Here is a 16009-nt window from a genome sequence, read left to right on the forward strand (position 1 = left end):
AGAGCTGAGTATCGATTGGCTGAGCGTGCACGTGATATGTACATGCTTGATCAATATTGATCATCCTCTACCGAAATCCGTTCGTCGTCGCCATTTCGCCGTGCGTTCTTCTTGTGTGGTGGTTGACAACAGTACAAGCTGAGGAGCTGAATAAATAAATAACTATGGCTGATGCGGAATTCGGTTCTCAAAACGTCGGACAAGGTTTGTTGAACACATTTTTGATGTCGATGAAAATTAATTTAATCGATTTGATTCGAATGATTAATTAATTCTTTGAAGAATCGCGATTCCCCCATTGTAGACAACGAGGGCCGCGTCGCGAAAATGGCGCCGCAACATTGTATCACTCTACTTTAAATGTTCTACTTGAATAAAATTTTATTCGCTCTCGATCTCACGAATTATATTCCGAATTGTCAAATAATGTTTGTTACTTCAGTTAGTTCACGTTGATGTTATATTTTTTAGTTTTTAGCTATCGAATTCCTTTAGGTTAAATATCCCACTTAGCGCCATTTTGATTTCTCCACCATTTTGTGAATTCGATCTGAGCCCAACCCGGGGCCAAAATATTCTAGGGGCCCCGCGTTAACGTCATTGAGTCCGCTGCGCCCCCTTAAAATGCCCCACGCACAAAGGGTGAGCTGACAAGGCCCCATCCCCTGGAAGATTGTTTTTTGCACGCTTACAAATTCACTATTGACGTGAAAAGTCTGGCTAATATCTCTGGCTAAGGGCTCTGCTCCAGGAGGGTGGGGGGAAATCATGCCCTTAATATCTGCATGTGTTTCCATACCCTCACCCTCTATAATATGCTTATTTGGGTTTGAAACATTCCTGGCCCCCCCCATAAGGGCGGGGCTGACATGGCACCAGCCTGGGGTTGGGAACGCACTGGGTGTCTTTCTGTCATGATGGGAATTTCTTTGGTGTAAAATTGTTACTTGTCCGTGTTTTTCCCCAGGATTGAACCAGAGGACCTGAAGGTGACATTCATGGTGATAGTTTTCATGATCTTGTCCTAGGGTGAGAAAAGCAGCGTTTCAATGACAGGCGAGCATCTTACCAAAACACCATTTGGGCGCTTACAATGTATTCTCTCCGGCTATGGGAATAATGGTGCCTGGTCTTCTGGCTTCAGGGCCTAATATATATATATCTATAGTGGAATACCATTTTAACGAATGCAGTTATAGCAAAGATAGTGTTTTAACGAACCCTTTTCTGATCTCCCCAGGTGAGATTACATAGGAACAATACAAGAGACTTGGAATTCCTTTATAATAAAATTTTGTCATAACGAACTGATTTCTTCGGTCTCTTGGACTTCGTTATAACAGCATTCGACTATATTCTCTGGAATATAAACAAAAAACCTTTGACTTCAAATAATACATCAGTCAGGGTAAAAAAAAGTTGGACATCGATAAATATATGAATATGGGATTAAAATTATAGTGGCTGTACAACAGGGTTTAAGCTGGATAAAAAATTCCTTTTGCAAAAAAGCGAAAATGGGTGGAAAAGCTTTTGCAAAATGCTGCAATGCTAACAAGGGCGTAGGGATGGGGTCTGGTTCCCCCCGAAATGTGAAAAAATGGCCAAAAAAAGGGTAAAAGATGGCCAAATCTATTGTTCTAACACTTTGGTTCCCCCCCCCCCGAACGAAATTTTTGGCTACGCCCCTGAATGCTAATGTAATGATTGATGGTTGGACGTCTACTCATTGCGTACCTCCTGTATGTATTTTTGCGAAAGTCTTTGCTACTTTTTTCGCATTCTATGATTTTCTTTCGCATTTTGCGAAAAACCCTGCTGTACAACCTGAGAGAATCAAAATGCAATCTTGGGACTAATCCCAAATGAAATATTCAAACCAGAAAATGAATGTAACATACTGAGGAATTGGTATGCATGATATAATGTACATTCGAATATGCTTATGATGAGGTCGAATAAAACAGCTTAACTATTCCTTATACACGTTTCATTATATCTAGAGCAGCTTGAAAAATGACATGTTCGAGCAAAATAAAACATTTTACTTTCACATTATATATTTTTTCACTAATTTTAGAATTCTTAAAAATGAATAGATTAAAATAATTCATTTTAATGAAGGATAAGAAATTTAATTTCTCATGTAATTGAATATATCAATATAAATATGTTGAATATTTTTCTTTGTTTTTGTGGATTTGACAAAAATTGATTTGAATGTAAAATTTTCAAAGTAAGAATGTAAAATGTAATGCCTTCATTTTAGTGTGGGCATGGACAGCAAAAAAAATGTAACACATGCAGTATAATCCAGATCCCCCTGGCAACTTTATTTTTTGGCACCAAGCATGGGTTGCCAAGGCTGTAAATGACTGGATGGAAAAAACAAAACACCAGCATAGAAAACACAACATAAGCGGGAAAACAATAATGATATAAATAATGGTATAAATGAATATTCTCAGCATAAGAATTTAAATCTGGACTCTTCGAAAAGTAAACCGTTCAAGGCTTAAGTCAGTGGGTATCAATACTCTTTTAAAGTACATATTACCAAACAAATAATGATATTTACGAGACTAAAAACAGAAGGCATGATAAAAGAAAAGCTGAAGTTTCAAAAAATGAGAAGTATGTAAGGAAAAATACAACCTAACAGTATTCTGTATATTAAGAGATGGTATTTTTTCAGCCAGAAATATACAGAGAAATTCAATTTTGGATGTTATGTCAAAACTTAATATTTGAAAAGAAAAGTGATTAGTCTCCTCCGGGAATGGGTCCCCTTGCATACCGGGCAAACGTGTTAACCATTGAGATTATATTACTATAGGAAGTATGTCGGCGGTCTCTGTCTTGGCAGTGCTGATAATGGTGACCCTCAACATCATTTGTTGGAAGATCATGTGACTTGGTGAAAACATGCACGATCCCCGTTATTTTCTTATGGCATCCACAGGAATTTAAAACAATAAATTAAAAATAATTTCAGCATCGATGAGATAATTCCACGATTAATGAAAGGTAATTTCAAAATTGACGAAAGAGGTAATTTCAAAATTGAAAGAGAATTCTAAAATTAATGAAGGAAATAATTTCAACATTGAAAGTGATAATTCCCCAAAATAAATGAAATAGATGATTCCAAAATTAATAAGATATCAGCATCAGTGAAAGAAATTTCAAAATAAATGAAATAAATAATTTTAGCATTAATGAAATAAATAATTTTAGCATTAATGAAATAAATAATTTTAGCATTAATGAAATAAATAATTTCAGCATTAATGAAACAAATCTAGAATTGATGAAAGCAATTATTCCAGAAGTAATAAAATAATTAAGAAAATAATTCCAGAATTAATGAAGGAAAATTCAAGAATTGATGAAAGAAATAATTCCTGTATTAATAAAATGATTTAATCTTTTTTCATCTTTAGATGAGTTCGCTATTCTTTTTTTAATCATTAAAATGTAATATTTAGAGGCCGAACTGAACATTTCTATGGGTAAATTGCCAGGTACGAACTTTGCTTTCACCAAGTCACATGGTTTCCTTTCATTTGATGTCGTGGCGGCTAGATGCTCCCCCTAGTAATATAAGCTTGAATGGTGCTAACCAATACACCAGACACTTTTCAATTCCTCATAACATGCATTAGTAGCTGAGTGTAGACATATCAGCATCCCTTAACTATAGCAATTTTCATCCCAGTTGGCGTTTTTGTATTGAGAGATGGTATTTTTTCATCCTGAAATATACTGAAAAAAGTGATTTGTCTCCTCCCGGAATCGAACCTGGATCCCCTTCCATACCGGGCAAGTGCACTAACCAATACATAAGTGTTGTTGGAATTGAAAAGTGTTTCTGGTGTATTGGTTGGCGCACTTGCCCGGTATGCAAAGGGCTTCAGGTTCGATTCCCAGAGAAGACTAATCACTTTCCAAATATTAGTTTCGACATAACATCCAGAAAAAAAGAAAACCTTCAATTTCTCAGTATGTTGTGTAATCCAGATATCTTTGACAAGACAGCAAAGCATTGAATAACGAAATGACCTTTTCCAAAATTACACAAAGGGAGAAGACACTGTTAGTCATTTGAATTGCCCACGCTACTAGCACCACCTGGAATGGGTGATTCTAAAGGCAGAAAAGTTACAGTAATCCAGCGCCATTATACAAAAAACCTTTGACTTCAAATAATACATCAGTCAGGGTAAAAAAAAGTTGGACATCGAACTTTTTACCCATTTTCGATCTGGATTATACTGCATCTGTACCCATCTCTACTAGAATTTCTCCCAAGGAAAGAAAGGGAGGGACCATATGTACTGTTTCGGCCCAATGGCAATTTTCTTTTTGTTGGTGCAATTTGATTTGCGAGTGGCAATGACAGGCGATTTAACCTACTTCGTTGCAGGGGTTAAGCTACGGTCACATTTTTTGCAAAATGCGAAAGAAGTAGTAGCCACTTTTGCAAAAATGCATACAGGAGGTACGAAAGAGTAGACACATCCAACCATCAATCATTAGCATTATAGCATTTTGCTAAAGCTTTCCATCTCTTTCGCTTTTTTGCTAAAGGAACTTTTTACCCAGCTTTAAACGCTGCTTCATTTGCAATTCTGCATTGATCATAGATGACTTGCATCATGGCACATTTTTGCAAAGGGGAAAATTCCTTACAATAATTTCATTTCTTTTGTGATTAACTGGTTTATTTTGCTTCCCACAAAATAATGACCCTTTTCATTTCATATAAGTAAGGACAATTTTCACAAAAACTACCCTATAAAAAAGTCTGGACCAAACCCCTATGAGATTACAAATAAATTTGTGACAATTCATGTTTGAAAATCAGTAAAAAATTTGTTATGGGTGTACCTTTGCTGAAATCGGTGTTCGCTGTAAGTAGGGCTGAGATTTTTATTACCTAAAGTCTGCTGGTTAAAACTGAATTCACACCTGTTTATTTAACCTGTTTTTGAACACATCAGCAACTACATTAAGTCGTAAAAATCCTAGTTATGAGCGATCAAAAAAACATATAGCATTCAAATCATAAAGTAATCAAAATAGCATTTGATAAGCAATATGAAATTCATGGAAAAAATAACCAAGACTCAGTTAATTCAAACACTGCTTACAAAAGCCTATCATTACTAGCGACCTATTGGAAGGAGTGACATCACCCTCAGAAGATTACCAACAGTGAAAAAGGGAGTGGTAACCAAAAAGCCTGGGGAAATAACGGACAATGAAAACGCATACTGAAGATAGCCATAAAATGGTGGACTATCATCGATCAGGAAGAAAAGTGCCAACAGACTAGAAAGTAAATAGCCATAAAATGCTGCCAAAGAGAAAAAAGATTAAATTGTGTATGTGTAGCTGTTCTGAGTAGCATAATCTTTATGCTTATTGAAAGTTCTTTGTCCTTCAATAGTGAATTTGTTGTGCACAAATCATTCATTTTGGGCCCCTTAGACTTTTTTGGGGAAGAGGAGAGAAAAAATACTTTTTAAACATCTACGGTCTTTTGGCTCAATTGCTTTTTTGGGGAAGAGGAGAGAAAAAATACTTTTTAAACATCTACGGTCTTTTGGCTCAATTGCTTCGGTGAGTTCACTAGTCATTCTGTGCAGTGAATAAAGAAAGAAGCTGATGAGTATTCAATTAAATATGACTAATAAAATCACTTGGTGAGAGAGGGCATTTAATTTTTTCTCAATTGTGCCATTACTTTCACTTTGGGAAAGTTTTGACCATGCGTAATTATTTACTTTTGATATACAGTAAAACCTAGATAAGTCGTCACTATGAAAAAGTTTGAGAAAGAGGAACAGATTATTTTTATGGCTCCCATTAAAAACAAGAGCTTAACAGCATTGCCATATGCTTCAAAAAGTCACCATAAAATCCTATATACCCAAACGGAACAGTTTAAGTAACGGAAGTTACTCTGGGGATGTTCATTTGCCGACTATTGTTTTTGGAATGTTTGGGACTGTTCAAGCTAGATCTCATTTCTGCCTGATCTCCATTAGAGAAACTGGACAAAACGTGAGACACCCAAGCTCTGTCACAAGAAGCAACGTTTCCCCCCCCGGGGGGGGCATCTCCTGCAAAACCAAAATTTATTGATATGTCAAAGATTACATAAAAGAAATCAAAAATTACGTAAATCAAATTAATCAAGTTAAAGTCAAAGTGCAACAGGCACGGATAATAAATAATCATAGCATGGACTCGACTCTAATTTAGGGCTTGAAATTTAAACAAAATCTTTGTTGAAAAAAATTAGACATTCTTTCCCAAGTTTAGGTCTTCTGTTTACTTTTCCCTGCCCAGGACCCTTCCACAAGTCAAAAGTGTTGAAGATTACTTTGTAGTTGTATCATGAACTACTAATGAATTCTACTAAAATTAAATTTGATGTATATGTAAAATTAATGTGCAATAGAGAGTTTCTATTATGAAGAAAAACTACTTATTCAAACAGTTGCTCTGTTAGTCTATAAATTAAAAATTACTAGTATAAATCAAAGTGTACAGTACATTTCACTACAATAATTTAATAAGAGATAAAAAAATTGCTATTATTTTTTCTCTCGCAATCTATAAATTTTATTAATATTGCTATTTTTATTTATACTTTAATAAATGTCATATTACTTTAAATTTATAAGATTTTCATAACATTGTACATTGAAACTGACGGAACTCCTCTTAAGTCGTCACTCCGCTTAAGCCGTCATAATTTTTCGATAACTTGAGGTGACGACTTATCGAGGTTTTACTGTATTTCCACCTTTCTGTTTAGTAATGTATGACTAGCTCTGTGTCAGTTGGAACAAATTTTGCCATGTTCAGCCATATCAGACGTGTGTTGATCTGTTTCCTCCCCTCTTTTTTAAAATTGCACATGTTTATTTCTGAAAAATTTGCTCGGGTCGACACACAGTACTCAGTACTCCTAGTCAATTAAATGTTCACCTGGTGTACTGGAGGATAATCAGGTTTCAATTGCATTGAGAAAAAGAAATGACCACAGAGCACATTACTAACACAAGAAGTTTCAGCATAGAAATGTTAGTGGGACAACCTCTCCGTGAAGAAAAGCTTACTATGAACTGTTAGAGGTTCCAGTCAAAAAAGTCCCTTTGTTTGTAAAATGATTGTGGTCTAACCAAAATGAATTGAATAACAAACAAACGGTTGTGACAAATTTGTACTTAATTTAGCTATTAAATTATTAGATGTTGAACAAAATAAAATGATACAAACTTGTCTGTTTTGTCATGTTGACATATCAGATGCAATATTCATGTTTTGACCGTTAAAGACCTCAATTAAATTCAAACGATAAAATATGGAAGATTGTTCATACGTTAAAATAAAATGCATCAAGACTGTTGCCAAGGTGTCCATAAGTTGATAAACTCTTAGATCATTTGCAGAAATACTCTTACGACAATTTCAATTATTCGATGTAAATATAATTTTTTTTCGGGACATTCACATTACGGAAACAATTGCTTGAAAAATTTATTTTTTGTATTTGTGTGTGGATTTTGTGATTTTATGTAAAATTGTGATTTTCTGTATGTGCTGTCTATACAGGGTTCATGTACTTATCTGTAGCAATAGACATTCACAAAATCATAAGGGTTTCAGAAATCTTTTTTATTGCATATACTGTAGAAATTCAAATGTCTGGGGGAACGTATTAACTAAAGTGCAAAAATTATAACCCATGGATGGTAGGAGAGAGTCAAGCACAGAATTATTACGCAGAAATTGTTTATTTTGATTGGTCTGTAATGATGCCAGTCTGATTTGTTTCAATTTTGGTTGGGATCTCACTTCACTTTAGGAATCCACTGGAGAAATAAGCATTAGGGCTGTACAACTGATAAAAGATGTTTGGTTTGAGTAATTTATTGGATTTTCATAAGCTTAAACTGGTCCTTTGCTAAGCTGGTGCAGAATGAGATCTACATAATTTTGTGAATAACTTTGACAATTTACAAGTAAAGCATTTAATTGAAAAGATCTATTCTGCATATTTATTTGGAACAGGCAGGTGAAATGCGTAGCTATAACTTTTACAAATTATTTCAAGTGATTGATGTTTTATACTTTTTCAATGGCTTAATGTTTTTCAGTTATGGTCTTACCTAAAATTACTCTGGATAATTGAGGTTCTAATTTAATTTTGACCTACTGCTAAAGGATAGGCAGTTGAGATCAATCTTTCAATAATTAACTATAATTAGCTGTTATGTTCATTGGAAATAATTTTTTCGGAATGTATATTGACATATTCATAAGTGCCCTTTTTTTTTTAAAATATCATCTGGCCTTTTCGTGTAAAAAAATTAGTTTTGTAATTTTTTATTTGATGTGAAGTCAGTGTTAGTTTTTCTGTCGAACTACATGAACAGACCTACCAACTCTCCGGATTTAGGCAGGAGATTCCAGATTTGTTAATTCTCCAGATTTTGGCAGAAAATTACATTTTAGATTTTACGTGATCGTTCACTATATAAAGCTGTTAAGAGTTCCAAGATTATCGATCACTGATAGCATCCGTGAAAGGGAACACATGTTTTTTGAACAGTATGTAGACCTGCCAACTCTCCCGATTTTTCATCCTTCCTCCCGCTCTCCGGATTTTGGCAGAAAATTAGATTTTACGCGAGCTTTCACGTTGTCGTGGCGTCAATAATTACCGTCATCGTTAGGGAAAACACCCATAGAGGACAGTCGTAGTCATTTTCATCGAGCAGCCGTAAAAAAGTCTGTGACCGCATTTAAGCAACTGGCAAAGACGCGACTTTGTTTTCGTAGCATTTATCGGCAATCATTAATCAGGGGCATGACCTTGGTTGCCAAAATTCCTGTATAATCGTTATTGTATTCCATTAACAGCCGCGCGGTAAACACGTTTTTTCGTCCGCAGCTTTGTAATTTTAATTTTTTTAAATCGTTTCTTCTGGTTAAACATCTTCAGAAAGCAAATATAAAACTTTAAGCTATATACAGCTAAATATAAAGCTTTTAAGAATTCATATACCCAAGATTATCAATCACTGATAGCATCCACAAAAGGAAACACTGATAATTTATGAACAGTATGTAGATGTGATTTCTCTATTCTGCATGGAAAGACTGACATGAAATTATATTCTTCTCGGGGGCAATGCAGAACCTGCCTTGTGGGGGGGGGGAGAGAATGTAACTTTTTCTTAATTAAAAATTTTTTTTCAATTTTTTTCATGAACTTTTTTTTTGATCGAGTCTATGAGTGTCGGGGGGGGGTGCCTCCCTCGGGAGAATCTCCAGATTTCTGGATTTCAAAAGTTGGCACGTCTGAGTATGTAGATGTGATTTCTTTATTCTACATGGAAAGACTGACATGGCATTATATTCTGCTCTGAGACAATGCAGATCCTGCTTTTTGGGGAGGAATGGGAAAAATTCTTGATTTGAAAAAACTAATTTGTTTTCTTGATATAGAGTCTGGGGGGGGGGGCCCGGATTTCTGGATTGTAAAAGTTGGCACGTCTGCATGAAGCATTAATGAGGCAACATTAAAGTCATATTTGACAAAGTTGAATGAAAGTGGAGGTGGGTGCTTATATAGAAGTAGGCAAAACATTTTGACTTGAAACATTTGAATAGGTGGCATACATATGAGTACATGAATTCTCCATGGAGTTGAACTGTTTGTGTTTTTTTTAAATTGGTGCATGCAACTAAAATAAAAATGAATAGCAACAAAAAAAAAAAATTGTTCAATTCTTCACCTTTATCATTCAAAGTGAATGCATTCAATGAAATTTTTCAAGTGTAATCAAGTTCAGTTGTATACATGTAAATTACAGAAAAATTAAAATTTCAAAACAAGACTAGTTACATCATGTTAACCCCTAAATAAATTTTTAACCAGATTGTTTCAAAGAATGCATTCAGTAACTTACATCTATTATGCTAAAGTTTGCTCCATTTGTTACAAGTATGTTAATGCAAAATAATGTAAAATATATACATATATAGATGACAGCGGCTGTTTTATTTTAAGCAAAAATGTGTAAATATAATGTAATTACTTTTGTCAAAAGAAAATGTGCAATGAAATATAATTTGTAATTGGATAAAATGCCTTTTAATTTCAGCTTTCACAATTGTCACAAACTTCAAGATTAAAAGTTTTAATTTTTTAGTTATTTGAAAAGAAAAATGGTCTCGTTTTAGATTGTTTAAGTCGGCACCACCCCAGTATGAATCTCCCTTAGTGAAAATTGTTTGTTCTTTATAACTTGGATTAAATTGTGTGTAAATTTTTGAAATGTCTTTTTTTTTCTTTATAACACATTTTCAATTTCAGCAAATATCAAAACCTCCAATGTATTTGAAGAAGGAAAATAATCTGTGAAATTCCAATCAACTTTGATTTAAATAAAAAAAAAATGTATGATATAACGTAGATGTACCTATTGTTCAGAAAAGTGTAAATATTTGTGTAGATGGTAAACTGGTGCGAGTTAAAAAAAAATCTTGTATAGTTAGACATGATGAAATGAATGACAGCAATGAAAATTTGATTTTATTAAACCTTAATTAAGCAATAAAATGTGCATTAATTGTTGAAACAATCGCTGGATAATGCTTTGACATATGATATTGATGTTTAATCAAGCGTTAGTGCTTAACTTGTAGAATGAAAAATATCCGATGAAAACAAAAATCTGAAGGAACTGCAACTCGATGGATCGTGAACCTGACAATATAAAAAAAAAATACAAAATCTATGAAAACCAAACATTATGTTGAAGAGGAAAAAAGTATGATCATACCCGCAAATTTAAATTGTGCCACGGAAGAGTGAGAAAAAGTCAAAACATCAAAATCTGAAAAGATGTCAGTCCTGAAAACTTCAACCATCAAAAACCAAACCCTCAAAGGGAAAACAAAAATCAAATACAAAAAAAGCCATGCACACGTGTGAAATGTTACCTTCAATGTGTATGCTGTGGATTTGGAATGAAAAATGTGTCTACGTTTTTAAAAGGAGCTGAAAGTCAGCAGTTGGGATGCCTCTGTACTACTTTGTTGTATTGTGAAGGACCACTATCCTCTCGTGGCATCTTGTGCCTGCGAAACTATCTGCCAAGTGGTCAACTAGGAGCTAGAGGGTAAATTTTTGTGATATTTATCTCTTATGCTTGGCATATTCAGAAAGCTTGGATTATGATGCTGTTGGTAAAATGTGTGGTTTCTATTTTTGTACATTTATGTAACATTTCTATCAAATGTAAGTAGACTATGATATCATTAATCAAATGAAATCTCAAGAGTTTGAACAGTTTGTATGATTGCTAATCACTTCCTCAATTTAATTGGATAGGTTTACAGGTGGCTTTATTTCAGCACATTTTTACATTTGGTTTTTTGTTAAATTGCGAACATGTATGATCTGTATCAGCTCGCATTTGTAGGTATGGGCAGCTATGCACTTCAGACTAAATTTCAATATGGGATGAAGTGAAGGGGTTAATTATCAGAATTACAGTAAAGCCTCTCATTTGCGGAGACTAGCCGGACAAAAAAAATTGTAAAAGTGAGGTGACTGTTAATCAGGGGTTTGAAATGGATGCATTTATTATACAGGGAGAAATTATTTGATCATAAAAGAGGGGTGACCACATCTGAAAGAGTGTCTGTATAGAGGTGGGTGTTACTGTGTATTATATAGAAAATAGGGTGAATTTGATTATGTATACATGAAAATTTTTTTGTTGAACAAATAACCAAAAGTGATAGTAGCCATTTTTTTTTCTGCTACACTTAATGGTTTAATTTATGTGTCATCTAATGTTTGTTTTATTTTACAAGGAAAAAAAATAAATGATTTTATATATGTTCATCACACTATTTCTGAATGAAGACACTGTTAAATTTTCTCTGATTTAGAAATACCTTTTACATATGCTAGTATGGGGATTGTGGTTGGTTTGTGCCCCAAAGCAGAATATGCTGAAATCTGGGGCATACATCACATAACAATTGGTGCTACTGCAGAACAATCTAGAAGAATTTTAAAGAAAAGATCAGAAAACACTATTATGAGAATTTTTACTGCATAACATTTCCAGTCTGCCTGGGGGGGGGGGGGGCTCTTTGCAGAGCAATGCAAAACATTCTGCTTTGGGGGATTTGTATAATGCTGTTATGTTGAAAATGGCATTGGTTTTGGAAATGCTTTTTATTTTTGAAATTATATTTTTCCTTGATCTCTTGAAGGTCATGTTTTTTATAATATATATTGAAATTTGTGCTAAATCAATTTGTTAAATTTTTCATTTGAAATTTATTTTTTCTGATATTTTTGTATTACTCAATTATTCATTAGGCGGTGAGCAAAAAGAGTTGTCACATGTTGATGTCCATACAGGTAAACCGCACCGTGTCCATGTGAAAGTGAGGATACCTGCCAGGGAACATCCCAATGTGAGTACCCTTGATTGCATTAGACAAATGAAGGTACATGTTGTACCTTTTGAACATTTTCTGTATGCTTAGAAGTTTCCCCCAGCGTGCATGTATTTTTAAGAATTGGCTTGATAAATTCTGGGTCGCCATGGCAACTAAAAAGATTCATTTGATTGTAGATTGGATATTAAGTACGAGTTTTTGTTGTTTTGATTAGGATGGGATATGAATATCGCTTTAACCCAGACTGAATTGAGCAATACATTTTTATAATATGCTGAAACCCTTGATGTGTTTTTTGATGATTGCGTTAGCTGTCATTGATTTTAATTCTAAAATTCAATTTTTAAGCATATAAAGTGAACCATGAAAAAAAATAAAAACAGAGGAAAAATATGAAATTCTTAAAATTTCGAGAAATTCCTCGCAATTACTAAGGATTTAATATTTTTTGTGTATTTGCCTGTTTTTTTCTTTATTTGTGATTATATCAGGCAAAGGATTATTTACTCTTCCATGTAGAGTGCTGATTTCAGTTTTCATGTATCCAAATGAGTACTTTATCTACTGATTGATAGTGATTTTAAAAATGTAAGTGGTAGATGTAAAATACGAGCACATGTTTTTGAAATTATGAATGCCATTAGAAATCCATGGAACAAATTTATTCAGTTTATTTTTTTCATTCTCATTTCCCAGTTCAATTTTGTCGGGAAGCTGTTGGGTCCGAAAGGTAGCTCTTTGAAGCAACTGCAAGAAGTAACCCAGACCAGAATGGCTATTCTTGGACGTGGCTCTATGAGGGATAAGAAGAAGGTTTGTGTTCTTTATGGTGTAAGCGACCATAAATTTTTATTTCAGTATTAGTGCATGAAGTTATCTATTACTTGAAAAATACCAAACTCAAAAGTAACATGAGATGTTTATTACCATATTTTCTTACATTAGCTGTTCCTCAAAATAGGGAGACCAGCATGTTGGGAAATTTAAATCGTATATATGTTGGGGGAACAGATTTTAACATTTAAAAAGCTAGTATGTCTTAATTTTTATGGCACACTGGACGATGTGGAAGAATAAATCAGGTTTTTCCAGGACAAAATATTTTTTATTTTTGGAAATGCCCAGCTCCCTTCAGTATAAAGTTGGGTGTAGAAAAAGTAAAAAAGAAAGCTCTTATTTGTTTTAAAATGGGAGTCTCACCACAGTTTCATAAAATCAAAAAGCAGATTGATAGATAACTTTTTTCCTAAACACCAGTAAATAGACCAGGGCTTGACAAATCGAAAAAAGAATTAAGAGCTAGCAAAATTTTTTTTAGGTGCCAAGCAATAATTTTCCTCGACAAAATTAGTCTAAAATAGTGTATTTTTTTACTTGTCTAAGACCCTTTTACATGAACCAACATAAACTGTGTTGAATGGAAATGCAGATCAAATATGAAAATTTTATGCTTACATGTATCTGAATTCTATTGATGAAATGGTTTTTTTTAGGAGGAAGAACTTCGTTCCAAAGGCGAAGTCAAATATGCACATTTGAATGAAGAACTTCATGTGGAGATCTCTGCCTATGCACCCCCTGCTGAAGCATACCGTCGTATTGCTCATGCCATTGATGAAGTTGCACCCTTCCTTGTTCCAGTAAGTGACTATTATGAATTCAGGGCTCCCACTCGTCCTACTTTTCCTACTTTTTGGTAAAATGTCCTACTTTTTGTCCTACTTTCTCGATTTTGTCCTTTTTCTACTTTTTTACCAAATCCTATCAACAAAATTTGTGTAATTGATTTTAATTAACCTGATTAGCTTTAATTAATCTTTTAATTAATCACTGATATATTGCCAAATATTATAAATGTTGAAGAATGCCATTAATGATTCTGCCAAAGCAGAAATTTTATCATTTTTTAGGTTATTTGGGGGGGGGGTGTATGTGGACCATTTGGTTGATTAATTTTTCATTTGTTTAGTTTGAGGGTTCAACAAGTATAGTAGTCATTAAAAACTTCTGTCTGGATGGGAAAAATAATTTTGTATTTATTACTTCATGGTCTTGGACAGTAACTGACATTCATCATTCAAAATTATGGTGCAAATAGGTGAAACAACAGTTTGCATTTCAAAGAAGTTGGATACATAGGCCTATTCTAGGTTTGGCGATTCTGATGCTAGCCAATAGCATTCAGTTGTCTTCTGTATTTTTAAGGCATGAAGAGGCATAAACAATATTTACAATGTGCTCAGCTTAGAGCTAGAAATGGAAGTGCTTCATTTGTCAACACTGGCATTGAACAGTAAAATGTGAACAAATCCCTTTAAAAAATTATGGACAACGCAGTAAAACTATCTGGTTCACCTTTCCTTATTTATATCGGATCTTGTAATCTAACATTTTGCACACCATGCTTTTGAAAGTGGTCTCGAAGGAGCGTCATTCTTAAAAAACGTAGGTCTTTAAAATTTGCTGTGCATTGCCGAAGAGAGTCGACAAGCTCTGCACTTTGGAAGACTCCATAAAAGAATGTAATATAATTATATGAGGAGAGACTAAGAATTATCTGTGGTTGCTAGTACACTGTTTTGGCCAAAAATGGCCATGGTTTTGTAACCAAGTCATTTATCATTTTGCTTTGGCTTGAGTCAATCTTATAGGAAACTGAAATAGTGCTATGAAAAAAAAAGTTAATTGAAAATTACTTTTTTTTAAATTTGAATTTTTTTTTTCAAAAAAATTTTTAGGGATTTTTTTTCTATTATGCTATGATTATGTTGTCTAAGGGGGGTTACCCTCCCCCATCCGACTTTTAAGTCCTGCGTTTTCTTACTTTTTCTTATTTTTTGAGTGGGAGCCCTGTGAATTTAATGCGTTTGTGATATGTAATAACTTAAGGTTGGTAAGATTATCATTTATTAGTTGGCTTAGTATTATGTGTTTGTAAAAGAGGCAGAGGGTGTCTCACTAATGCATTGGTGCACGAAAGAAAAAAATGAAGGCGTCGAAAAAGTAAAAACCAAGACAAAATCTACATAAAAGAGTAAAAAATTTGATAGGTACAAGGTATGCTTGATATTGAAGGGATCCGATGAATTACGGTCTGTCGTTTTTTCAAATTTTACAGGAGACTTGATTGAAGCTATTGGTGAAAAGGAGGGGGGGGGGGAAAGGTTTCATCTGAGTTTTTTTTTGTCTGGGAAGGTAACATCATTATCCGTTCAAACTTTCAAATATAGATGATTAAATTATATAGGGAAATTGAAATTTTCATTGAAATTACATAAACTTGAGGACTTTTAATTGTTATAGCCATTACTTTCTAAAGTAACTCCAGACCAACAGGGGGTCTGTTCAGCCAAAATTTGGGTCAGTTTTCCAAACTCTTCGCAAAATACAAATTAATGAAACCATGAGTCTGGCATTTCAATTCTTTTGTTATAAATTAAATTGTCTTGTTTTCCACAAAATTACCTTTTGCAAAACTAATGACCATTTTCACAAAAATAAG

General features: G+C 33.9%; 1 protein-coding gene across 2 annotated transcripts in view; it reads left to right on the plus strand.

The window, feature by feature from the left end:
• Window positions 1–16009, plus strand: part of LOC149089050 (uncharacterized) — a 30391-nt gene continuing 14382 nt past the window's right edge. The window contains exons 1-4 of one of the 2 annotated variants that reach the window (XM_089236925.1): window positions 1–204; window positions 12425–12522; window positions 13204–13320; window positions 14001–14147. In XM_089236925.1, coding sequence (XP_089093051.1) covers window positions 165–204; window positions 12425–12522; window positions 13204–13320; window positions 14001–14147 — 402 coding nt within the window. In that variant the 5' untranslated portion in view covers window positions 1–164. The remainder of the gene's footprint in view (window positions 205–12424; window positions 12523–13203; window positions 13321–14000; window positions 14148–16009) is intronic. The other variant, XR_016193312.1, reaches the window with a different exon arrangement.

The sequence above is a fragment of the Pholcus phalangioides genome, unplaced genomic scaffold (assembly GCF_987345545.1).
Source record: "Pholcus phalangioides strain wild (caught in Gottingen) unplaced genomic scaffold, Ppha-v1.0 ptg000002l_1, whole genome shotgun sequence".
Classification (NCBI taxonomy): Eukaryota; Metazoa; Arthropoda; class Arachnida; order Araneae; family Pholcidae; genus Pholcus; species Pholcus phalangioides.